This window comes from Pongo abelii, chromosome 9, assembly GCF_028885655.2.
Source record: "Pongo abelii isolate AG06213 chromosome 9, NHGRI_mPonAbe1-v2.0_pri, whole genome shotgun sequence".
NCBI classification, from domain to species: Eukaryota; Metazoa; Chordata; class Mammalia; order Primates; family Hominidae; genus Pongo; species Pongo abelii.
This window is the reverse complement of record NC_071994.2, coordinates 44,983,175-45,010,943: the sequence shown is the minus strand read 5'-3', so window position 1 is coordinate 45,010,943 and position 27,769 is coordinate 44,983,175. Positions and strand designations below refer to the sequence as shown.

Genomic DNA, 27,769 nt, shown 5'->3' with positions numbered 1-27,769 from the left:
GGGGAGTAAGCATTGAATAGAGCCCTGGGGCGGGATGAAGGGGAAGGAGAATGCATGACACTCTCGGCGAGAGCTCTCAGGCCTTCTCCTCAAGCGCAGGCACTAGCCTAGAGAGGCCTTAGTCCAGGGGGTGCTCCAGGCTCAGCTCAGGGGGTGGATTGGGGGGCGGAATACCAGCATCGTCAACCTGGAAAGCTTCAACTTGCTAGAAACGGAAAAGGCAGCGCGGGTGGAAAAGACTCTCTAGTTGGGCCCGCCTGCAGCGGAGCAGCTCTCTGGTGCTGTGTTGCAGGAGGACACCGCGGCAGTCAGGGTAAAGCCCTGCTGGGCGCGGGTAGGAGTGGGAGGCGCCTACTCAAGTGCAGAGGAGGCGCTGGTAACCTCTGCCCTCGCAAAATGCAGACCCTACAGGCCCTGCAAGAAAGTTAGGCCCAAGCGGCCTGTGTATCTGAATCAGAGCGCCCAGGGGTGGATCCCGAGATGGGGACTCGCTACCTTAGGCCTAAAGGTGTTAAAGTTGAAGAGACGCCGCCGCCGCGGCCAAGGGCACCTGCAGAATGTGAGAGAGCCTGGGAGGTCTTGCAGCTTGGTGTCACCGCACCACCCTAATCCCCGAGGGTGGGGCGAGGTCGACGGCCCTCCTCCCAACCCCGATGGGTCCTGAAAAATGGGAATGGGTCAGCATCGGGGGTACCTAAGCCGCCACGTCCTTGACTCGCCCCTGCTCTGCCGCGCAGGGTGCTGGAGAAGAAGCAAGACACCGGGGAGACAATCGAGCTGACGGAGGATGGGAAGCCCCTAGAGGTGCCCGAGAGGAAGGCGCCACTCTGCGACTGCACGTGCTTCGGCCTGCCGCGCCGCTACATTATCGCCATCATGAGCGGCCTGGGCTTCTGCATCTCCTTCGGTATCCGCTGCAACCTGGGCGTGGCCATTGTGGACATGGTCAACAACAGCACCATCCACCGCGGGGGCAAGGTCATCAAGGAGGTGGGCAACATCTGGCCCCCCTGGCTCCTGCCCTTCAGCCATGCGGCCTCGCAAAACCACATCTCCTGTTTGAGCCCCGTTTTCCCCCGCACTGAGAGGAAGGTTTGGGTGCTCCCTAAGCTCCTCTCTAGCTCTGCCGTTCTAGAATGGACCCGAGTAGTGTTACCAGTTCCCTTTTCCCTCTGCTATCTGGGCCTTCCCTTCCTCCTCTGCGAAGTGGAAAAGAGGGTCTAGCTCACCAGGTTTTGTGAACTGTGACTTAATACAAGACGTTGGTGACTAGCAATGTCCACTAAGTCTAAATAGAAGTGTGTTTGTTTTACTTGAATGAATAGTATAGCATATTAATTATAGTTTTCCCAGTACTTCATTCAATCCCCGCCAAAACATTCTTAATATTCACAAGGAAACAAAGAGGAAAACAAAATCAGCTGTGTTCATATCAGCAGGTTCAGCTGAGGGGTCTTTCGGAAGGTTTACCTCCCCCAGGAGGAACCACAACGTAAGAGGGTCCCAGGATGGCAGGGAGTCGCGCCCAGAGAGCGAAGGGTCACGTCAAGGTCGCAGAACCCCTGGGTCCAGACTTCCTTCTTAGAAACCCCAGCTGCCGTAAACCAGAATAAGCAGGAGTTGAGTGGAGAAACTGGGGAAGACTCTTGGAATCCGGAAGACCTTGCAAAATCCGCTGGGTGTCAAAATATTATTTAAAGGAGAAAAAGAGTCCCCAGTTCTCAGGCAGGAAAAGCGCGCTCCCACCTTTCGGAAGTAAATATTGCGCCCCAGTTTACCTTGAGGTTCCCCTCGGGGAGTCACCCAGGCTGATCAGGGCGGAATTAGACCTCCACCTTCAGAAATACCCCTGCCCCGTATTTATTAAAACCCCTGAGCAATGACTCCCTCTCCCTTTAGTCCTCCCAATTCACCGACTACTCCAAACCCTTCAGGCCCATATCGATCCCCATTTGTGGGGACACACTTTCTCTTAGCCACTAAGAGCCCTGCACCTTTCACCTTTCGCTCCCCACCTTCCTTCCCCAGAATTTCCCTATTTAAGTCTCCGGGGTTGGAAGTCACTACACTACTTCGTACGCCTTGGCCGGATTCTTTAAGTGGATCCCTGCCAGGCGTCTCCACATCTGACTAACAAATCCCTTCATGGGGAGTCCGAATTTCCAAGACGGGGGCCCTCTAGATTCCTCCTTCATTCAGATGATTCGATCTGCCTGACAGCAGTCGGGGAGCAAAGCCAGTGCGCCTGGCTTCACTATTAATCACAACACATTTTGTTAATGAGCAAGGTTTTTTCGTTGCAAGAGGCAATTTTGTTAGGAAACGAAAATGAAGCCACTCTTATCCCCAGAATGCATGAAGCGCCCAAGCCTTGGGGGCTTTTTGGCTTGTGAACCACTGAAAGTGAGCCTTTGGCACTGACTCTACTCTTTCCCTTCACGCTTTTTTCCCTACTCCTCCATAGAAAGCCAAATTCAACTGGGACCCGGAAACCGTGGGGATGATCCACGGTTCCTTCTTTTGGGGCTACATCATCACCCAGATTCCGGGAGGCTACATCGCGTCTCGGCTGGCAGCCAACAGGTAATGCGCCAGGCGGGACTGGGGCTCAGGGCGTGTTGTTTGTTTCCTCCGAAGGGGCAGCAGAAGCTGGAGCAGAGACAGCAGCCCAGAGGGGTTTGAGGACTCCCGGGCGAAGTCTTCTAGTTCCTTGACACACCCTCTCAGGGCTGGAGCTGCTGGTGACTCCTTCCTGAATTAGTCGCCTAAACGAATGTAGGCTCTCTGGGACCGGTGCACGCGGCCTCCTTCCCTCTGCTGTGGCTGAACTTGCTTTTGGCGAAATAATCGACGTGCTGTATGGCCTGACAGGAGCTGAGGGCAGACAGAGCAGGGACAGTGCGCCTGAGTGCACAAAGGGGTGGGAAACGGCAGATGCTGCGCTCTCTCCTGCACTCCCCGCAGGCGCCCAGGCTCCCCGAGGGTCTGACCTCCTGGCAAGGAGCCTCGAAGGCCTGGCCCCGTCCCCCGCCCAGTTGGTGTTCTGGGTTTGAAGGATTTGTTTCTAGGGGGGCAGGCACCAGCAATGCGATTCCACCTGTTAATGAGCTGCGTAGGGGCGGGGGTTGGGGGAGCCCTCAGCTGCTTTCAGTGGCCTCCTGCCTTGCTGCGGTGCCCACAACCAAGGTCCTAGAGCCAGTTCCCAGAAGTGCCACCAGCGGCACCTGCAGACACCCCTAAAGCATAAGACCTAAGGACTGATGGGGTGGGGGTGTTGAGGGGAACGCCTGACCACCAGAAGTTGAGTGGCAGCTTCCTTTGCTTCACTGTGTGTATATTGATAAACAAAACTAAATGATCTTCACGTCTGAATTGTTGAACCCACATAGAACACATGCACCAGCTCTTTCCGGTCTTTCTGCTTAGATACTGCAAATAAAGACTTCCAGTCTTTATTGTACCTAAAGCTTCATTCCTCTTCCTACACCCAAAACTCACATTTTAACGGAAGAGGACTAGAAGTTGGCACCTCCCTAATAGTGGTCATATGCAACCTGGCCCTTTGTAACCTGGGCACACCTCATCTCTCAGGCCCCATACTGCGGATTTTGTCAATTACTATCCCTTTCCCTAGTGGTGTCATTTCTGCCCAAGGCTTCTCAGAGTCCTCAGGACCTGGGGAGGAATTCTTGGAAATTTATTTTAGGCTTAAGGATCCCTAGAGTGAGGGTTTTGGGGCAGTGCTTTAAAATGTCAAGAGGAGAGTGTCATACATTAGGAATAATGCCTTTTGAGTATCGTCTTTACTTGAAATACGGATGGCTGACACTAAGAGCAAGTGGTAGACAAATAGTCCCTTTAAAAAACCAGTTTATTGTGTATATGTACGACATTTTATTTATCCATTCATCTGCTGATGGACACTTGATGAAACTCATTAACTACGTGGAGAACCCCTTTTTATGGATGTGATAAATCAAAGAAAACATTGATATTAGGAAAAAATTAAAGAAATATTCTGTCAAATATTATTGATTATGAGCATGTTACATTTTTGGTTTTTAGATCCCCGATATATATAGTCTTCACTCCTTTTTTTTCCCTAAAAAGTATTTCCTAAATTAAAACAAAGTTTTCAGAAAGATACCCTAAACATACATGCATGGAATGTTTTCACTGCAGGAGAAAAAAAAATCCAACAATTCACCAAAAAACAAAAATGATACAAGATGATACAAGATGATGTCAAATGAAAATATAATGTCAAATGAAAATATAATGGTGGTGACTTTAAGGGTTTTTTTCAGAGTCGAAATATTCACCTTGTCAAATATTAAAATGCTAACATTTTCCTGCCAGGAAAAAAAACCAGGGATGCTCCAGCTTTTCCTCTTTGTAACACTAGGAGGTCAGTAAACGGGTTTTTCTGATTATTTAAATTAAAGAAAAGCAAACTCATTACTATCTGTGTCATGTTTAGCAATGAAAAGAGTGATGCTGACTCAGGTTCTAATTTATTAATTTATCTGGTAGATTTTCCTCAAAGGATTTTTTTTTTTTTTTTTTTTTTGAGATGGAGTCTCACTCTGTCACCAGGCTGAGGTGCAGTGGCATGATCTGGGCTCACTGCAGCCTCTGCCTCCTGGGTTCATGTGATTCTCCTGCCTCAGCCTCCCGCGTAGTGGGACTACAGGTGTGAACCACCATGCCCAGCTAATTTTTTTATAGAAAAAATTTTAATTTCTGGAATTCCTATTTGGATCCAAATATATCTTACCTTTAAATGGGTATTCAAGGGAGAGGCCTTAATATTTTCATATATGATATGTTATGTTCTATGATACTGAGAAAATTAAATTAAAAATGTATTGTAAAATATCATGAACCTATAGAAAATTATAAAGATCAACTACCTTATCTTGCCTGAAGATTCTGACATTTTGCTTCATTTTGAAAATATAACAAAACATTGCAAAATGCGGTTAAAGCCTTGTGTGAAAATGGTTTTTAAACATGTATAACATTTTCTTTTCAGATTATAACAGTATTGCACATTAGTAAGAAAAAAATTATAAAAATGATAAAAATTTAATCACCCTGATACCCCTATTATTAACATGGTGAATGTCCAACTAGTACTACAAATGCTACATAGAATTTTACCTTAGAAGGCTTTTAATAAATACAAAATCAGAGATTTTTACAAGTTGTTTGAAAGACGTATATTTCCTATTATGATCTCTTTTTCAAAAACAGTAAAGACAAAGCAGCAAAACCAATCTTCCACTTATAATCATCATGTACCCGTTCAAATAATCTTCTCTATATTCATCACTTAAGAATAGAAAGAGATTTCCCTTGCATGTGATATTGGGGACAGCTTCCTATCCCTCTAGGTGTAAAAAAGTCTCACTGTGGAAAGTGTTTGCCATCACTGTTGTGGGTGGAACTGAGGGAGATAAACTGAGGTGTGTGGAGACAGCCACTCAAGAGAGAAGGGCTCCTGGCTACACCTCCTGGAAAATTTCTCAATGAAAAACAAAGAGCAATTATTTGGCTTCTTCAATTTATTGATTAAGCAAAGATAGCCCCACTCTTGGTCACAATGCAGACTCCTGGTTCTTATACTACTCAGATTCTAAGCACATTTACTTTCCTGATCATTAAGAGGAGGAGTTGGAAGAATCAGGAGGGGAGTAAACCCAGTCCCAGAGGAGGGATGGCTCTTGCATCACTTTTTCCTTTGTCTTCCCTTAAAGAGATATTGCACATCATGGGCTGGAGAATTTAGTCACCTCCAGGAAAGGCCTTAGGGTGGGGGGTCAAAGGAAGATTCCTTACAAAATCTTTAATGTTTTAAGATAAGAACATATTAATATGGTAATAAAAAGATGTGTGGGGCAAATTATTTTTGTCTTTAAATAATACAGGACATGGGCTTATAGTAATCCAGATATTTACAAATATGAAATTCCTAAGGACTGGTTTTACCTTGCATTTAAATTGCTATGAAGAACCCAGACAAGTGTTTAATGGCATAAATAGCATATATATATATAATATATGAAATATATATAAATATATGAAATATATAAATATATAGAATAAATAAATATACTTTTTTTTGCAAAAGGCATAACCATAGAAGGTCAGATACAGCAAAGGGAGTTTGATGAACATTATATGTTTAATGTATAGCACTGTATCACAAAACTGTTTTTGCCTTTATTTAGGTGGTGATATTATTTAAACTCTATTTAATATTTTTAATACCCTGCTCCTGTCCTCTTGATTTCTCAAACCTGCTTTGTTTTTTTACATGGCACTTATCACCACCTGTCATACCAATATTTTACTTATTTATCTGTTTGTCTAATGGTACTTTTTCCCATGTTTTTTTTTTTTCATTGCTGTATTACCAGCATCTCAGAGAGTACCTGACTCATGATAAGCACTCGTTAAATAAATAAAATAAATATCACAACAAGGTGTTTGGGGATTTAAAAAAAAAGCAGTAAGATTTAGGCTCTAAAGCCAAACTGTAGGTTCAGGCTCTTGAATGTGTTACTTAGTAACTGAATGATATAAAATGTGATTTAACCCCTTTACACCTTAGTTTGTATTTCTGTAAAGGACGGCTAATCAAAGTACCTACCTCATGTGGGTCATAACAGCTAAATATATGTAAAGTTTTTTGAAGTGCCTGGAACTAGGTAATTGTTTGCTGTTATTATTTAGTATTAATGAAATCTTAACTTTTGGGAAAAAAAGGAAGGAAAAAAACCTCTGTGACTATTCAGCTTATTTTTGTATGAATTTACCTGAAGCATTAGTAATGCAAATGGTTTATTTCTAATGTGATAAAAAATGCCTTTTTTCATGAGTCATATTTCTACTTTTAAAATTATTTTCCCATGTACGTTATTCAAATTGAAATTATTGTTCACTAAAAATTCCATAAATTTTATTTAAAGGCCTTTAAAGAGCTGTTTTAAAAATATTTTTAGCCAAGTGTATAGAGTGCTAGTGATTCAGTACATCCAATCTTTGAATTCTAGCTAAGCATAAATACACTTAGAGAAATCCATTTTAGCTTGAGGTTAGACTTCTCTATTCAAAGTTATAGTTTATTTTCCCCTACCGTAATCCTTTATTTTTGTCTTTTTAAGTATTTCTTGAATTTCTAACTTGACTTTTTCTAAAGAAAAAATACTTCTTTATTTGAATAAGACACTTAGGATCACACTTGGTTGTAGCATATAGTGAACCCCACAACAGGAAGAACCCATATTATTGCTGGACAGCGCTCATCTAATCCAACCCTCTCATTTTACAGAGCAGGAAATGAAATAGAAAATTGAAGGAGTACTGATTTATCTGAGGTCACAAAGGGATTGTGACTAGAACTCACGTGTCTGATAATACATGATGGCAAGGTACCTTTACAATGAAATTTAACATCTCTCTCTGATACTATATGCTTCATTGCAAAGTTTGCTTTCAGCAGTAGGCTGAGCCATCTGCTCTCTGAATGAGTGATTACAATCTATCATGCCCCAAATCCAGGGAAGAATTTCATGAATTAGAGAGAGAAGCCTTTAGCGGGCCCAAGGGATCCTTAGATTTTATTTTGGCAGGAGAATCACACTGAATTTCTTTTTTGTGTGTGTACTGGCTCCCAAGCTATTTGGCGACAACATAGCTGATTCTGCCCTTTTCTCTGCAAAAGGCAAACTCCACACTTGATAATGACTAAGACAAAGAATCTGATACTCTATAACAGAAAGCATGGTATTTATAACTTTTTCTGCCACTCAGACACTTTGGCAGTTTGGGCTCTTAGAACTAAAATTGCAGATATTTGAACATGACTGGGTGTAGATTAGACTTTTGTCTGCAGAAATGAAGGGATTTATCCTTGGGGTTTTGACTGATGCAACTCAATTTATATGCTGTATAAAATAGGAAGTAATTTATACTTAAAAGTGAGCAAACCCAAAAGCATGGTTTTAAAATTTACTAGTGTGCATTTGTATTTATAAAAATAAATTTTAATATACTTTAGGTAAATATTCTGGCTGGCATAATTATGAAAAATCTCTTGTTAGAATAATTTTCAAAAAGAGAAGAAGACATTTTAAACATAATATCTTCATGTGTTAAGCCCAGAAAGGAGCAATTTTACTGGTGCTGTTCTGTCTTTTTTCTTCAGAGAGATGCAACTATAAAGATGTGCTTTTATTTATTTGTTGGAATAAGCATTGGAAATGAATTCCTAAGCACCATCATCAAACACACATGCACACACAAACACACACACACACACATGCTGTTGGTCTATCTATATAATATTTTGTCCTCTCTACTTACCTATCCATTGCAACCTCCATTGCAAGGAGTTCCTCAATCCTTCCAGTGAGAAATATCTGTGAATTCCTTATGTGTGAGAAAATAATTCAGACTATGAATGTAAGTCCTGCTGAAAGGGACCACCATCCTGTTCCAGTGGAAATGGTTTATAAGCACCCAGTCTTTTAAGGCCAGAGGTGACTTTTTCTATCTCGTGCATCTAGCTGCCAATCAAACATCTAGCTGCCTTCCTATTGTAGGCCCCATAGGTTAGGTATCTGGGGTAAGTGAGGAGAAGCCTGCATTTTTCTGACAAAAGAAAATACCCTTTACCATAAGATGAATAGATGGATTGAGGAGGGAGGGGTCTCCAAGGGCTTGCATGTGCTTTGCCGATATGAGTTTCTCTAGCTCTCTTTTCATTCTTCAATCCCTTACCCCTTACTAGCTCTGGCTTTTCCCGCTGCTGCAGCATTCTGCTACTGCAGTGCAGAGGCAGCTTCTGGAGGGGAGGGACATGATTTGAGGAAGGAGATAGTCATGTGGGCAGCTGGTAGAGTGATGCTCTTACTGCCATATGCTACCACTGGGGCTGTCTAATCTCTCTGTCGTGAGTGATGAAGTCATTTTTACAACTTAATGATGTATCAAGGGACTCAGAGGGTTGGCTCATGTCTGTGTATTCCCTGTTTAATATGGGAGTGGGGGCATCAGATGTGACAAAGGGAGGCATCCAAGCCCTGATTTGATTAGATTAAATAGATTAAACAGCCTGAGTCAGTCTACTGCAGACCCTCCAGGAAAGAATTAGTTCCACACCTGAGGTGAGGAACACTAGTTCCCTGTTAAGCGACAATCCACTGCCCAAATGGAAGTGGATTGATTGATTTAGGGAAAATGAACATCATCTGTAGAAGCGACAAGTCACCAGTGCTCCTTTCACCTCTTCTGGGCAAATCATTTTGGGGTGGGCTTGATACTTGAGGGTGTTTGTGGCTGTGGGTCACAGAAAATATGACTACGAATTTCAAAGCTAACTTATTATGGGCCATATTGGATGCTAATCATCAGGCAGTTTGTGATACAGGTTTTCAGCAGCTGCATTTGCCTTTCCAAACATTTCTGTGTCATGATTACCACTATACCTCTTGATTTTGGCAATCTCTATAGTGGTATAGAGCTTCCTGCCATTTAAGAACATCAATGTGCATAAAATAATGACATATGATTATTTCATACTGTAAAAGAAGAGGAAAGTGTATGTGTGTGTGACAAGTAGAAGAAAAACAGAAATCAGACTTTAACCTGATAATAATCAGCAAATTTATTTGAGAATGTTATTTGCTGCAGAGGAAATCACAAAAAAACCCAACAATTTTAAGTGGTTTTCAAATGGTTTATTATTTTGAAAACATCTTTAATAAGCAAATGGCCCTTATTTTATTTCACAGAGACTGTAATACTGTTCTTTGAAAAATTAAGAACACCCATCAATTTCTACGTCTTTTCTTAAGAAATAATAAAATTATTATTTTACACATTAGTTTGCACATTTCTTTCCTTTTTTTCCCCAGCCCAATTATTGATGGCCCATCTCTGACTTATATTCACACCAGAAGTGGGTTTTAAATCTAACACCTTAGGTGCCAATTATAAGGAGAAAGATCTTAAGTGAAATGAAATACCAGACTGCTTGAGATTCATCTTACTATTTAGAACTTCAATTTCAGCTATATATATGTGTGACTTCTTTATTTCTTCTGGGAAAGCCATGTTTTACTGAGTTTATTGTTAAAAATTGTGTAATTTGCTAGAGTATTTCATTGATAGTTTGTTTTCATATATAATGATATAAATATACTGCCTGATATTATATAGAACTTACTTTTCAATTTAAAAAATCAAAAAATAAATATTTAATTTTACAAAATGTATTTATTTCTAGAAAGTGCTTTTTCTAGAGTGGAAAGAGAATATATAAACTATATTATAAAATCATCTTCATAATCACCTTTGTTTTACATTTCGGGAGGCAGGTGAAATTAGAATTGAATCAAATAATAAGTATATATATATATATATCACAAAATTCGTAATGTACATTATCTTTATCCTGCACATGACTCTATAAGGCAGGCATTCTTCCTTTTATTATTATTTTAGATTCAAGGGATACAAGTACAGGCTTGTCATGTGGATAGATTGTGTAATGGTGAGGTTTAGGCTTCTAGGGTAGCCATCACCTAAACAGATAATTATACCTAAGAGATAATTTTTCTACCCTCACCACCACCCCAAGCACTCTCACACTCTTCTCTTTTGGAGTCCCCAGTGCCTATTATTTCTATGTTTATGACCATGAAGGCAGGCATATTGATACTTCTTTTACTCATGAGAAAACTGAATACAGAATCGTTTTCCCAGATACCACTAGATGGTATGAGGCAGAGCTGGGTTATAGACCCCAGGATGTCTGATTTCAAATTATATCATTCTTTACTAAACACATTTCTCTTATTAAATATCTTTACTGTGTGTTTTCTTTAAAAACATTGTATTTTACAGCTTCTTAAAAAATCACTGTATTATTTAGTGCTGGGCTAGGTCAATAGGAAAGAACTAGCCTGTGGAACAATTTTGAGAATTGATTTACTTGGGTGGTTTTCACTGCTAGACAGGTCTTTTGATCAGAGAATAACTTTAAAACATTTTAATGATGAACATCATTTTCAGGGCAGTAGTGCTGTGAAACCCAATTATAAGTGTTAAAGTTAAGAGTAATCCTAGGGATAATAAAACTCACATGAACATTAAATGTTTCTTGTTATATAATCTATTTCCTTCTGTCTGCTAATATACAGAAAATATATTTAACGCTTCTGACTTCTAGCATCAGACCAAACAAAAATGATGAAACAAGCATAATATAATATATATAACTATATTAAGTATTAATGAATGGTGAGGTTCTTTAAGAGGACACCATATCACCTCTGAAGCATTACTTCCTAATTTAATTTTGAAAGCAGAGCTTCAGAGACAGTGGTTTCAGAGCCTGATGAGGATCTAGTGATGAACAGGCAGTAACAGGCAATGTGATGGCTGCTAGTTTCAGGGGATTCCAGTGTTCCTTGCAAGATGCAAGAATGAGGCCACACTGGGCCATGCACTTCAACTCAGCAACTATCTCAAGTGAGGATTTATCTACAGGAGTACTCTAAATTATAGCCCATAGCTGTCAACCTACAGTTATTCTATGAAAATAACTCAGCTTCCTAGAATTAATAGGATACCCAGAACAGCAGTCTGTCCCCATTAAAAGCTAGAGAAGAAATAAATGATCAATTGCTTGAAATAAATATTCATAGAATAAAGATCTGTTATCACCTACATATACCTCAGGAGAGGAAGTTATAATTACCCTCAGTTGAGAGTCTTTGCACAAAAAAAATTGGATGCTCATTCCTGAGAACATGCCATATGAAAAGCACTGTGCTAGCACCATGGAGTTTAAAGAAGTGGAGACCTGGACCCAATTCTCCAAGAGAAAAAATAATGGGAGGGCTTGGGGAACGTACAACCTCATGAGTTAAGTCTTACAAAGGTGATCTACAGTAGTTCAGCAATATCTGAGAGAGGAGACTAATTGAAAAAGAGGTGTGTTTTTGAGGGTGGGGGCATGGGTGAGTATCGAAGGATAAAGTGGAAGGATACTGAGACAGTTATTGATTTAAAAAAGACTGTGAATTTTCTTTTCTGGTCATTTCCCATCAGATACTTTAGATGGACTATTGAGGCACAGACTAAGAGGCTGATGCCTTTCAATCAATTCCGCATGAATTCAGAATGGGAGATAAAATTCCCATTACATGTCTTCTGCACTTAATGAAAGCTGCTAGAATTTCAGCCTGATATGGAACAACCATGTGTTCATGGGCACAGAATTAACACTACTTAATCAGTGCAAAATCATTGTGGAGAAAAAGATGCGGCATAATCATTCTTTGAAAAGTCTATTAAAGTTTAGGAAATTTCTGTATAATAATGGCTAACCTCGACAAGCCATTTATTATGGACCAGACAGTGTCCTCTTTCATAATTGATTTATTTAATCTTCATGATACTTTTTTTGAAGTATGAAAACATTTCCATTATACAGACCAAGAAATGAGGCTAAGAGAATTTAAGTAATGACAACTTGCCCAAAGTCATACTGAGCAAGAAATTGGAATTTTAATTTGGATTTTCACAGTGTAACCAAAAAAAAAAAAAAAACCTCTCATTCTTAACTAATACTATATCATGCTATTTAAATGTCTACAAGAAACAGACTGAGAAATGAGGCTAAAAGAATTTAAGTAATGACAACTTGCTCAAAGTCATACTTAGCAAGAAATTGGAGTTGAAATTTGGATTTTCACAGTGTAATAAAAAAAGAAACTCATCTTTTTAACTAATACTATATCATGCTATTTAAATGTCCCCAAGAAAAATATGGCAGCTGCTCAGTAAATTTGGTCAATAAGAATGGTCAAAAGCAGAACAGAGAACTTCATTTTCATTTTTGATCTAACAATCTAATATCAATTTGTGTTTTTTAAAGGACATCTTCCATTTTAGCAATGTTTCTATTCTACCCTTGCCTCTCCCTCTATAATAAAATGTAAGCCCTTTGTTTCCACTATGTCCAGCTTTGTCCAGCTTTGTTTTTTCTAGGTCTGGGTCTTCACCCCATATCTGCCCCTTTTGTGATGTCCTGGGGGAATACCTGGCATGGTACTACTAAACCAATGATTCCCAAAGCAGGACAAGCAATACTAGAATAACCTGGGAACTGGTTAGAAATGCAAATTCTCAGGCCCCAAACACATCTACTGACTCAGAAACTCTGACACCTAGCAATCTGTATTTTAACAAGTCCCAGGTTTATATCATGCATATGAAAGTCTAGAAACTACTGTGCTAAACAATTTATATTTTTTCTTCTTTTTTTTTTTTCTTTGAGACAGAGTTTCGCTCTTGTTGCCCAGGCTGGAGTTCAGTGGCGCGATCTCTGCTCACCACAACCTCCGCCTCCCGGGTTCAAGTGATTCTCCTGCCTCAGCCTCCTGAGTAGCTGAGATTACAGGTGCCCACCGCCATACCCAGCTAATTTTTGTGTTTTTAGTACAGACGGGATTTTACTGTGTTGGTCGGGCTGGTCTTGAACTCCTGACCTCAGGTGATCTACCCAACTCGGCCCCCAAAAATGCTGGGATTACAGGCGTGAGCCACCACACCCGGCAATTTTATACTCTTAAAATTCTTTTTCATATTCAGTTCTACTACTTCTTTCATTTCTTTTTGAAACCTATACTTTGTTTAAGAAAATACAAAACTTTCATAAATGAGCCTCTCCATTTAACTACTTACTTCAAAACATAGGAGAGATGGGGTAGAATTCTGCTTTCACTTCCCACTGCTACTACCATCCATCTTTCAATAAAATTTTCATCTTTCAAAGTTCATGTTATTTTATATATTGCTGTTGGCATTGTTAATACCAGTACTTATTCTGCTGCTATTACAGTAAGTAGATCTTAGTGGTTAGATATCCAGGATCTACAACAGATAAGTAATGTAAACCATAGCTCTCTACTTACTATCTATATGATGTTGGCAAGTCATTTTTACTCACTTGGACATGGTTACACCGTCTGTGAAGTAAAGATAGCAGTAAGAGCTTTCTAATATTGCTGTTCAGTAAAAATGAGAATCTAGAAGTGATATCCACACTAACAATTCAATAACAATTGACAATTACTGTCGCTACCTGACTGGCTCATAGTTATGAATTTATTGTCATATGTCAAGCACCAGACTAAGTCCTTTAGGTACACAATTCTATTTAGCCTAACAGTAATCTTAAGAGATACAATACATTAGTAGTATTATCATGCAAGTTCCAACATTCTTTAAATGCTTAGAGTGTGCCAGCCATTCTTCTGGTTGTTTTACTTCAAATAACTCATAGGTTCTGTTAATATTCCCATTGTTTAGATGAGAAATGAGGAACAGAAAGTTACATAAGGTGCTCAAGGTCACTCAGTAATAAGTGTCAGATGAACTGTGAACCCAGGCAGTCTGGCTGAATCCATGCTCTGAACCATTACCTAGTGATGTCGTTTTTAAAGACAAGGAAGCAGAAGTTTAGGGAAGTTAAACAACCTACTAGTTACATAATTATTAAGTGACAAAGCTGGGGTCCTACAAAAATTACTGTAGCATTATATCAGCCTTTCCCCCCACCCCTCCTACCGTTAGTGACTTTGACCCCTTGCTCCTCTGCAAGCCATCATCCTGCCTGAACTTAGGTGGTTGTTAACCACCTCCTGCTTCCTGGCTTTTAGATCCCTCTCCCCTCAATCCCACTAAGCTTCATACTTACCTCACTTTAGGGGTATAATTGTCACCCTCTGTGGTCACCCCAGACTCAATAATCTCCAAGATGTCACAGACTGGTGGAGTTCACCCTTCACCTTCTTGGACTATCTAACACTTCCTCAAAGCCTCCTCATCCAGCATCCCACTCCAGATGTTCTTCCTTCTCCTAAGCACCTGAGCCACTATGTTCAGCCATTTTCAATACTTCCTTAGTTTCTGGTACAGAAGGTAACCTCTTCCGTTTGTGAAGCTTTGCTGAGCCATTCCTTGTTTTTGGAAAGTCTTTCTTCTTTTTCATATTAATCTTTGAAAGTTTCCCTACCAAAGGTTTGTGACTTGGTCAACTCAGCTGAGACGAATGTTTTCCTCTGTTGTTTTCTATCTGTACTTCTGTTGTGGCCTTTGGCACACATTGTCTCTGGACTACTGGTCTCTCCCTCTCCTACTACACTGAGGTCCATCCTCTTCTTGTTCTAAGTGCCTGCTGACATCATGTGAATGAAAGAGCACAGATTTTCACGTCAGAGAGCTCTGGATTTAAATCTGAGCTTTACTACTTGCTTTTTCTCTTGGCCACATTTTGTTTCAATTTCCTTATTTATAAAATGAAAGGAAAGTCTAACAACTCAGAGAGTTGTTGTGAGAATTAAATGAGTCAATATAAATGGAGAAATTACAGTAAATGACCTGTAAATCTTACCTTCTCCACATAATACTCTCCTGTGAATATAGTCTCACAGAAGTTTGAAGTGTAAATGCATGAATGAATATTGAATGGGGAGGCTGCTTCAATTTTGGCTGTGTGGCAAGACAAGGTGTAAAGGCTTTCCATTTAGGGCAAGAATTTTGATAATCAGAATTTTAATTACTTAGATATTAATTAGGATAAAAATTATATAAAATTAAATAAGAAGATGAGGTTTGTAAAGTTTGATGGATTCTTAACTAGTTACAGGGAATTCAATGGATTTTGAGGTCAAGTGCCCACTAATAATGAAAAAAAGGATAGATAAAGAAATTAAGAGATGAGGCATGGTGGCTCACACCTCTAATCTCCGCACTTTTGGAAGCGGAAGCAGGTGGATCACTTGAGGTCAGGAGTTCAAGACCAGCCTTGTCAACCTGGCAAAACCCAGTCTATACTAAAAATACAAAAAATTAGCCAGGCATGATGGCGTGGGCCTGTACTCCAAGCTACTCATGAGGCTGAGGCATAAGAATTGCTTGAACCCAGGAGGCAGAAGTTACAGTGAGCAAAGATAGTGCTACTGCACTCCAGCCTGGGTGACAGAGTAAGACCGTGTAGAAATTAAGGAACTTAAAATTAAAACCACTTCAATTATGCCATGATATTGTATAATTAGAAACATTATTCAGAGTAAGAATGAAAAGTAAACATTAAAAGTAATCTATCGGCATTTTATTTCAGAACTAATAGTGTGATATCAAGTGGCTTTGTAAAGATTATCATTTAAATTTACAGTTTGAATGCTGAAGTATATTACTAACTACCTAGTATATGCATAATCAGGTATAAATCCTAGTGGCAAAACTCATTGGGTTTTAAATAAAACAGAACTGTATCTGAAACAGGTTTCCCCTACTTAAAACTAGTTGACCACCTGAACTAGTGATTTTACTTATCTTAGGTTTAGTTTCTCCATCTATAACATTGGTATATGAATAATACCCACGTTGCTGGGTTGTTAGGTGCTTGTGGAGTTTATGGCATGTGAAGTGTTAATATGGTATCTAGCAAGTCGAATAAGCACTCATTAAGTTTAGCTCTGACTATAGTGTACATTCAACAAATAATTCATACTTGATTCAGCTTTACTAAGGGGGTGATTTTTCTCATAGGGAACATTTGACAATTACTGAAGACATTTTTGGTTGCCATAACTTAGAGGAGGGGTGTGTGCTACTGGCATCTAGTGAATAAATGCCAGAGATGGTGCTAATTGTCATGCAGTACACAGGACAGCACTCCACAACAAAGGGTTATCTATGCCTAAATTTCAATCATGAAGAGGTTAAGAAACTAAGCTAAAGAATGGGTAATATTCATCTCTCACCAGCTTATCACGAGACAATCGTATTTACAAACCCTTCAAAAAGGGGGAGACAGTGATGATAGAATGTTACATTCACAGAAAATAAAATTTATGCATCGTACCTCTAAAACAATTATAATAAAATAAGACACACATATTAGATAAACCTGGGTAAAAGTTTTTCCTCAAACCTTAGCATGCAAAATTATCTTTGGCTTAAAACAAAAGGACATCTATTTTGGGCAAACAGCACAGAGGAAGAATGGAGCAGAATATTCACTTCATGAGTGATCATTTATCTCAGTGGAGAGAAGCCACTAAGGGAAGGTGGATACAGGCTACATATATTTTTAGACAAAATTATTTGACCAGTATATAATCAATAGAAAAAGTTTTAATTCACTGCCGTTTAGGATGTCATTTCTCACCTTTCTGTAGCCGATTAATAATAATCATTGAGGGTCCTTTTCAGAAATCCAGGTCTTTAACAGTAACATTTAAAAGTGCCCACAAGAAAGATTAGAGCTTCTATGAGGCAACCAACATTGACTGAATTTAAGGCTCATGTTTGACTTGATAAAATTTGCCTAAAATATATAGATTAGCTCATTGGAGTTAGCATGTCCCAAAACATCTTTGCAAGGGAATAGTTATAAAGTAACCGAGCTAAAGGAATACTTTTCTTACTTGGTATAAACATTATAGAAGTGTTGTCTGTTTGTTTGTTTTTTGAGACAGTCTCACACTGTTGCCCACCCAGGATGCAATGGTGCAATCTTGGCTCACTGCAACCTCTGCCTCCTGGGTTCACGCAGTTCTCCTGCCTCAGCCTCCTGAGTAGCTGGGATTACAGGCGCACACCACCACAACCAGCTAATTATTTGTATTTCGTGTAGTAGAGATGGGGTTTCACTATGTTGGCCAGATTGGTCTTGAGATCCTGACCTTGTGATCCGCTTGCCTCGGCCTCCCGAAGAAGTGCTGAGTTTACAGGTGTGAGCCACTGCACTGGACCAGAAGATTTTTTTTTCTTTTTTTAACGAAGGAATGGAATTTTTACTTGTAGATGGACAAAAGCTTTAGCATTACGTTTCTAGCATTTTTTTCTTGAATGGTTGTATGTAGGCTGCTCGAGATGTGTCTCAAACAGAAGAAAAAAATGAGAAACCTGAGAGGGATATACTAAGTATAATTATTTGCATTATTTCAAGAACATGTGCTAAGGGATTTAATCAAGAGACTTCTTGGTTCATTTAAAATACAAGTTCGTTTATAAAATTTCTATGTATGTGCAGCTTCTAGGAAAGCTACAAGTAGTTGCATAATGTGAGGAATAACTTTATTTATGCATTCATTATTTCCAGTAACTCTTCAGTTATTACCAACTGTGTGTCAGGCACTGTGCTAAGTGTCAAGGATACAATGGATGTGAAAAACAAGCTCTTACCCTTAAGCAGTTTACATTGTAGAATGAAATAGAGTCCAAAACATATATTGATTTATTAAATATTTACAATTTGTAATTAAGTCTATAAAGAAAATAATAGTATAACCAAATGTATTGACTCCTTTTATTGTTTGATCCATCAAATATAGAATTTCTAGATGGCCCATGTATGTATTTACAATGGCTAGGCTGTCAAGTCCAGAACATATATTAGAAAAAAAAATCTACCTTAAAATTATTGGCAATTTTTTTATTACTTTAAATGTTTAACTTCACCTGAGAAATTTAGATATGTATACTTAAGATGCAGAATCATTTAAACAGTGTTTGCATCTTTTCTATTTCAGGGTTTTCGGAGCTGCCATACTTCTTACCTCTACCCTAAATATGCTAATTCCATCAGCAGCCAGAGTGCATTATGGATGTGTCATCTTTGTCAGAATACTGCAGGGACTTGTTGAGGTACGTAACTTCAGGATGAAGCTTTTTTAAGATTGGCATTTAGTTAAGAACCACCAGTTTATCTTTGTCTTTATCTATAAATAAATATATTGTATTAGGTTGTATCTAAATAGAGTTAAAATAAAAAGTGAAACACTGGAAATGTTAGACAATCAGATATTTTGTCCATAAGTGATATGAAACTATGAATGTCACTGCTTACCTCCTCTCTAGAATTGAGTGGGATTAAAGAAATATTTTAATGCCTATTTGACTTAAACAAAACAGGGACTTTTGTTAATGTGTCATGATAAGAATTTTAGAGTTTGTCCTTTGCTGCTGATAATCATGAATTAATATCTTGGGAGTTTTATACTAAGTAAGTTCCTGATGGCCTTGAATAATGATAGGAGTTTTCAGTGAAATATTTCACTGAATGCATTTTTGAGGCATCCAATTCTAATGATCATCTCTTGCTCCATCAGCCTGCAGACTTTGAAAGAATTCCACTTAAAAGCTCGAGTTCAGCCTACCAATTTCCCCTTCTCTTTCCATGGAGTATAATGGAAAGAGATAAATAATGTAACATATTAAGGCACTAAAAAACAAACAAACAAACCCTTTCTCATACATATGCAGTCGTAAAAAGGAATCAGATCATGTCCTTTACAGAGACACAGATGGAGCTGGAAGCCATTATCCTCAACAAACTAATGTAGGAACAGAAAACCAAACACCGCATGTTGTCACTTATAAATGGGAGCTGAACAATGAGAACACATGGACACAGGGAGGAGAACGATACACACTGCAGCCTATTGGAGAAGGGCGGGGTAGGGAGAGCATTACGGAAAAGAGCTAATGAATGCTGGGCTTAATACCTCGGTGATGGGTTGATAGGTCCAGTAAACCACCATGGCACACATTTACCTATGTGACAAACCTGCGTATCCTGCACATGTACCCCAGAACTTAAAAAAATAATAATAATAATAAACGAAACCAAAAAACCCGCTCTCCTTCCCCCCCAAAAAAAAGATAGGTTCAAAAGAATAGAAAAAGACTACTAATTTTAAAGGTCTTAAATTTTAGACACTGCTTTCAGGAAGTGTGAGCTCCAAGGATCTAAACTTCACTTTTCTTTGTATAGATATTTATATTTGGGATTTATTGAATTTAATGCCCTACAAAATGATCTCCCAAATGTTTTCAAACTGTTCAGAATTGCAGATAAATTGATTAATATGCAGTCTTTTCTTTTACCTTAATCAGAAAAAAAAAAAATTGAGGTGGAAGGAAGTCTGAAGGGTGGGGAGGATTTGAACGGGATACTAAAAAGACTCTTGATCCTAAATGATGACAGTGATGCATATCTTCCCCCATCACAGGGTGTGACCTACCCAGCATGTCATGGGATATGGAGCAAATGGGCCCCACCTCTAGAGAGGAGTAGACTTGCAACCACCTCCTTTTGTGGTGAGTACTGTGTGCAGATGCAGCTATGGTGGGTAAAAGTTTAGGAACAACTTGAATAAGAATTGAAAATTTGGTAAACTCGCCTGTAAAACCATCTGGGTTTTGTGTGAACATCTGTGAGTGGTAAGGTTTTTGACCACCATTTCCATTTCTTTAGTTTTATTGCTTTTCTTAAATCTTCTATTTATTCTTATGTTTGTATTTTTCTAGGAATTGATCCATTTCATCTAGGATTTCAAATATATTCCTGGGTGGTTTTTATAATACTCTTATACTGCAGTACATTTTTTTGAGAACCTCAGTATTTTCTTTTTATTATACCTAGACACAAAGATATAAAAATACAAATTTTAAACACATTTACAGAGATAAAAACATAATTAGACTATGTATTTACTTTTACAAATAAATATTAAATTTACATTGAATTCTGCCTGGTGTTAAAATCTAACAGTTTCTCAGAATTTATATTTGATACAGCTATATGTTTGAATTATAGTGAATAAAATGCCTATAGAAAATAACTATTATAATTTAAATTAATTAAATTAATGTGATCTTTAAGTATTCTCCTAAGCACTGTTGCTGTAATTTCCCATTCATTGGAACTTTTATTTTTGGGATCATAACTGACCTTACTACTATTTTGGGAAATAGAATTAATCAACATGTATTAAAACTTCAATCCCAGCTTTTGAAGTGTGGAGCTCTTTCTGCTAATCTGAAGCTACTTTTTGTTCATCGCTAACTTTTAAAACATTTTAAGACAATCAGTTTAATTTAAGGTCATTTTGTGCCTGCAGAATGCACGTTTTACTCTTTCTACCAGAGCAGTAAGGCAAGAAAGCAATTCCCTTTCCAAATCAGATATTAGAGGACACATGGACACAGGAAGGGGAACATCACACTCTGGGGACTGTTGTGGGGTGGGGGGAGGGGGGAGGAATAGCATTGGGAGATATACCTAATGCTAGATGACGAGTTAGTGGGTGCAGCGCACCAGCATGGCACATGTATACATATGTAACTAACCTGCACATTGCGCACATGTACCCTTAAACCTAAAGTATAATAATAATAAATAAATAAATAAATAAATAAAAAAGAACTGCTGTAAATAATCCTAGTAATAGGAAATTAAGGCTGCTGTGATTTTGCTGTATATTTAAACCATAAGGTTAACAGTATTATTGCCTGTAGCATTTGAATTTACATGCATTTGGGTCTAAATCACAGGGCATAAATATTGCCATTCCTGTCTATATGTCTAAGACCTTTTTTTTTACAATTGCCTTTAATAACCCACTATGTAAAATTCAAAGAGATATAAATTAGGTGATATTCACTAGAAAAGCTAATGAATGCTACCTATTATCATGAGAATTGTCAGTATGTTTTAAACTGTTTTATGGGACAGCAAAGAAAACAAATTTGCCATAGGGGAAAAACGTGATAACTTACCTTGATGACATCTTCTGGCCATGCTTTGAGAACTGAAGCAATATGCCTTCAATCACGGATACTAACAAAGAGACCGCTGGCAGAGAAAAAAAATTAAAATGAAGTCAGAAAAAGCTACACAAACCTGAAACTGCATGAATTTGCTACAAGGAGATACATGCTTGAGGTGGCAAGAATAGATTTTAGGTGTCTGGTTAGTGTTGCCATACTCTGTCCCAAGTCCAGCACACAGACATGCAGGACACATGCCAGTCAGCATGTCTCCATTATTATTTTTAAATCTCTGTTGTGTCTTGGGTAGGAGGTAGGTGTTATCCACTTGTGTAATCCCGTGTTCCTGTGTATGTATAGACATATATGTGTTTGGTGGTGGTGGGTATGTGCATGGGTGTGAGGCCCATGTACCTGAGTGTGCAAGCATCTGTGTGAATCAACAAAGGAATGTGAGATGAAATCAATAATTTCTACTGATTTCACTCACCTTTCTCCCATTCTTCCTTACACTTTAGGTTCCTATGCTGGAGCTGTGATTGCAATGCCTTTAGCTGGCATTCTTGTGCAGTACACTGGCTGGTCTTCAGTGTTTTATGTCTATGGTATGTTATATTTCTATGCAACAGAGTTAAATGAAATGTTCATAGGCTAAAAGAAAATGGTTGCAGACAATGAGATCAATCACTAAATACATTTCTATATTTACTTATTTTCTTCTCTTAGGAATCCTTCCATTGTATTCTGAGAGGATTAGGAAAATATTTCATCTCTGTTATTTTTCTTAGATTGTTATTTCTTGTTTTAAAAAGCAACCACATTGCTGACAGGAACTTTGTCATTTAGTAAATCTATGTCCTTCATTATGAAAAAATATTAAATTAGCTCTTGATTAAAAGCTGATGAAAAGGGAAGAGTTAGGCAGCAGTCACCTCCCTTTGCTATTGCCTTTTGGTCATTTTCCTGATTCTGCCTCTTCAAGATTGAATGGGGGTGGAAAGCTGAAAGGGAGTGGTAGTGCTAATGTCACTATTCAATTCCTTGATGAAATACCAGCAGTTAGCTGCTGTAGCAGCATATCTCAGTCCTCCAGAATTAAAGGCAATTAAGCCTCCACATTGAAATAAAATATGTAATCCTAAATCTAAAACACTCTTGATATTCACTTTGTAACTATTTCAAAATATCCCTACAGTCTTTCTTTCTAAGAGGCACTTTTTAATAATGAGGAAAGGAAAAATAAAGGAAAGCTGGATCCCAACTGATATTGTCATTGATTAATATCATCTTTGGACATTGCCATGAGAATCTGAAATATTAATGAAGTCATGTGGTAGAACAGTATTTGGCTGCTTCTAAATTTGCCCTAATTCATTCCCATTTTGAAATGTTCTCATCAGAACAAATTATTATGCTTGTAGAAAGTTATTAAATGTCACTTATCATAGGGACTCTTTTTGTGGTTCAAAAGCCATGAATGGGTTTTTGGATCCATGAATGCCCTAAATTGCAAGCCATGTAGGTATTCGTGAACAATTTTTTTTCTTAGGGAGATTTTTTTAAAAATCAGATTTTAATTTATACTCTTCATTGGATTTTCAAGGGAGTGAATAATTCAACAAAGTTTAAAAGCATTTGTTTTATAGGATGTATTGTACAAGTTGGTATGGCTATCCAATTAAATACTTTGTTTTGTACCTTTGTCCATTACTTAATTGAAGATATGTGACCTTAAAGTAAGAATACAAATTTAAACAAGGCACTCATAAACAACCAATATCATTATTTTGAGTTATATCTCATTTGATATTTATCATTGAATGATACAAAAAGTAAACAGATAATCTGAAAATACCATATCATAGTACTTTCTTACCTGCTGTGTGTAACAATAATTTGGTCTGGAGTCACACATTCAGTTTTCATATTTTAAAGATTAAAGGGATAAGATCAGTATAGTGGAGTAAGTTAAAAAAGATAATACATATAAAGTAATTAGCAGTGTATCTGGCACTTTAGGTGAATTCTGTTAGTGGTAATGATAACTATATAAAATTACAATATCTCTCATTTTTTGAATTCTTATTTGGTGATTTATACATTACCTCCACTCTGCTTGTTGATTTATACATTACCTCCTTTAACTTTTCTATAATTCCACAAAAATGAATTATTATCTCATTTTATAGTGGAGGTTTAGAGAGATTCAGTTACTGATTGGATCATACAGCAAATGAATGACACAGTCAGGATTTGAATCTGGGAGTTCTATTCTGTAAACACTATATTATACTGAATTTTTAAGCACTATCTGAACCTAAATCATGTTTACTGCAATGTTCTGTAGTTAAAAGGAACACAGCTCATCAGAAGCTATGTATGGTGTTAGGGAACCCTTCTTAGAGATCGAATAGGCCAAAGAAAAAGTGTTGTAAGAAGCATTTAGATTGTTACCCAAGGGACAAAGAGAACAGTGTGAGGGAAAAATGAAATGGCCAACTGCTGGGAAATTAGAATAAATCACTTGAGATTCTTGCTATTATTAATGCTTACAGATTTATGTCGCACAAAAAGGACATGTTTTAATGGAAAGAGTATTAAATAAAGAATAGGATGAAAAAGGATTTACAGTTTAGGGCCTTGGAATTTATAACTTTTGTCTGCCCAAAGAAGGATCAATAGGCAATACTATGTGCTGAAAATAATATGGTATACAGTCACGTAAAGTGTTGTTACCACATTAAGTACAGAGGCCCACTTTTTATGTAATGTAGCCACTCGTGCTAAAATATTCTAGGTTTTATTTAATAGTCTGTTTGCCAGATCTGGAAGTGCTAACAGGAGAGGGAAAAGAGCAATTCTTTTCTCTGGAAATGCAACCACTTTTATATATTCTAGGTAGGCAATAAAGAAAAGAATTCACCCCCAGAATAATTCTTTGAGGACAGGAATTTTTTTTCTTCATTATATTTTTCTCACTTAACCAGAGTGCCTAGAATGCTAACTGCTAAGTATTGTCGGATGAATGAATACCTTCCAAACTACACCATTTTAATAATTATTTGTGGCTTATTGTATATCAGTGCTATTTCATAGAGACAAGGAGATAAAACCACAGGACTGGCCTTTAAGAAGTTTGAAGCTTAATGGCAAAAGAAAAGAAAAGATGGCTAACGTCAGTTGGAGAAACATAAGCTTGAATTCTTTTTTCTAATAGAATATGTTTGTCTTGAGATGATTGCAGCTTTATTCCAGCACATCACTGTTAAATGGAAGTGACTTTCTCCTTCTGAACTGTTGCTTGCAGGAAGCTTTGGAATGGTCTGGTACATGTTTTGGCTTTTGGTGTCTTATGAAAGTCCTGCAAAGCACCCTACTATTACAGATGAAGAACGTAGGTACATAGAAGAAAGCATTGGAGAGAGTGCAAATCTTTTAGGTGCAATGGAAGTAAGAAATTTATTATGGTGTATATTCCTATCTTATTCCCATCTCGCCTCCATTGACCAATCAAACTATCTTACAAGTTCTTCCTCAGCAAAACTAATTTGGTATCAATCATAACTTCTTTTATTTTGGTCCATCCATATTCTCTGACTTAGGAATAATAGCTATTTCCTCCATCTGTCATTTATTTTTTTTCTTTATCCTTTCTTAAGCGTTTAAAAATGTACACTGGGTGATAACTATGACTGCAAACCTAAACAATATTTTTAAACAGTTCAATATGGTCTATAATTTAAACAAATACAATAAATAGTGGTTCATTTTACATTAAAAAATCCAAGTCAGCCATGAAAAAGGCAATTTTTGGTTTATTGACCACAGTAGTCCCCCCGCATCCTGAACAAATCTATTCCCAGACCCCCCGGGTTGCTTAAAACTGTGACTAGTACCGAACCCTACATATAATGTTTTTCCTATACACACATACTTACGATAAAATTTATATACTATAAATTGGGTATAGTAAGTGATCGACCACAGTGACTAATGCTAAAATAGAATTATAACAATATACTGTAAGGAAACTTAAGTGAATGTTCCCCCCCTCCCCTGTAAAATACCTTATTGTACTGTAGAAGTAGTAACTGAAACCTTAGAAAGTGAAACCGCGGTTAAGGGAGGACTACTATATTCTAAATGTAGGTTTAATACATGTGTATTTATGTCATATGTGGTTTAGGAGATACTGAAGCATTAGAACGCCAATAATAGACAGCTGATATAAAAGAATTATAACATAATTTAATTATTTTATTGATAAAATATCATTATCTTTTAGGATTATTACTATGAATATCAAGCATTATAAAGGCAATGTTGTGAAGCCCTTTTTTCTGATGATTTGATTTCTTCTGGTTTACCTAAAAAGAGAGAAAACGTAGTTCTATTTCAATAATGCAAATGTTTTATTCCATGTAACACTGATACATTGTACATAATAATTAATACAAAAGCCACCTGATATTATATTTTAAAAAGGTGGCTGGGCGCCGTGGCTGGGCATGGTGGCTCACGCCTGTAATCCCAGCCCTTTGGGAGGCCGAGGGGGGTGGATTGCCTGAGGTCAGGAGTTTGAGACCAGTCTGGCCAACATGGGAAACCCCGTCTCTACTAAAAATACAAAAATATTACCCGGGCCTGGTGGTGTGAGCCTGTAATCCCAGCCACTCGGAAGGCTAAGACAAAGGAATTGCTTGAACCAGAGAGGTGGAGGTTGCAGTGAGCTGAAATCACTACGCTGCACTCCAGCCTGGGCGACAGAGCAAGACTCCATCTCAAAAAAAAAAAAAAAAAAGGAAAACACTGTTTAGTAAAATTAGTGTATTTAGACATATTGAGGCATTTGGCGATCTGATCAATGATAGTTTCCTTATGCTAAGAGCTGAAAGGTGTCATACACTAGTTGAAGAATCAATGCCCCTTACATATTATGCATTTGTTCTTTTAAAACAAACACCTCCTGCTCCCTATTCTAGGTGTGTGTTTGATTCTAGCTCAGATTCTCTACTTCATTTGTTAGAGAATGCCTGTCTTTGACATCTCATCATAGGTTTTTTTAAAAAAAAGTCTATCACCCATTATTGTTGAGCCAAATTGGCCTTAATGAATAAGAAAAATACCATATCATATATAATTCAGAAGTTAAACTTCAATGGTTTAAACAAATCTTTACTGTGTAGTTGTTCCATGAGTTAGCTTGGCATTAGAACTTTCCCCTTTGTGTTTCCTTCTATAAATAGACTAATAATTTCTTATGGTGGCTACTCAGAAGCAAGAGGTGATATGGGAGTGGGTGGAAGATTGGTAGTATGCACTGGTGCCCACTAGCTGCAGTTATTTTGAGCAGAAGTTCTGAGTTTAGCCTCAATTTCTAGCCCCAAATTAATGTGATCAGCCTATATCCTATTAATTCATTATGTTCTTTTATTTGCCAGTTCTTGAGAGGTCATATGTCTAGATTAGAGATAAATTTTAAAAATAATCAGAAATTCTGCCTAAGTAAAAACTAATTCCTACAAATGACCCCAGAAGGAACAGCAGGAGAATGAAAAAACAGCATAATCTTCAGCTCCCCACTTCCTATACCTCACTGCTTTTGTAAACACAATATTTTACTGCTTACTGATGTTTCATATGTTCCTGTAGCTTCAAAGTAAATTTTAAAATGAGATTATGTGGGAATGGAACTTTTATTTTAGTTAATTTGAACTTTTTTTATTGTGAATGAATTTAATATACAGCAAAGGAGAAAGAATACTGACAGGAATATCATATACTCATCACATAGGTGTAACAATTATCGTCTTGTCATATTTATTTCACTTTTGTTTCGATGAACTATTTCAAAGTAAATAAAACGTCAAAATACTTTATCCATAAATACTTCATATGTATCTCTAGAAAAATAATATTCTCCTTCACAATCTCAGTACTACTATCACACCTAACATAATTAAAAACAATTCTGTATCATCATTTAACTCCTACATCATATTCAAATTTTTAATACCGTCTATATTCTAATATCTAATCTATATTCAAATTTACTTTTAGCTATTTGTTTTGAATCTGAATTTGATTAAGAATCACACATTGCAGCTTATTGCAGTCTTTTAAATCT

The 27,769-nt window shown here is 37.7% G+C and overlaps 1 protein-coding gene across 3 annotated transcripts in view; it reads left to right on the top strand.

Annotated features, from left to right (window-relative positions):
• The window catches only part of SLC17A6 (solute carrier family 17 member 6), a 137,786-nt gene that overhangs the window by 3,050 nt on the left and 106,967 nt on the right, over positions 1-27,769 (top strand). For all 3 annotated transcript variants that reach the window (XR_008511190.2, XR_008511191.2, XM_024255409.3), the window contains exons 2-7: positions 738-990; positions 2,465-2,583; positions 18,621-18,735; positions 20,103-20,190; positions 22,161-22,247; positions 24,950-25,092. Coding sequence is in view for 1 of the 3 variants with exons in the window: in XM_024255409.3 (XP_024111177.1) it covers positions 738-990; positions 2,465-2,583; positions 18,621-18,735; positions 20,103-20,190; positions 22,161-22,247; positions 24,950-25,092 (805 nt within the window). In the remaining 2 variants the exon portion in view is untranslated. The remainder of the gene's footprint in view (positions 1-737; positions 991-2,464; positions 2,584-18,620; positions 18,736-20,102; positions 20,191-22,160; positions 22,248-24,949; positions 25,093-27,769) is intronic.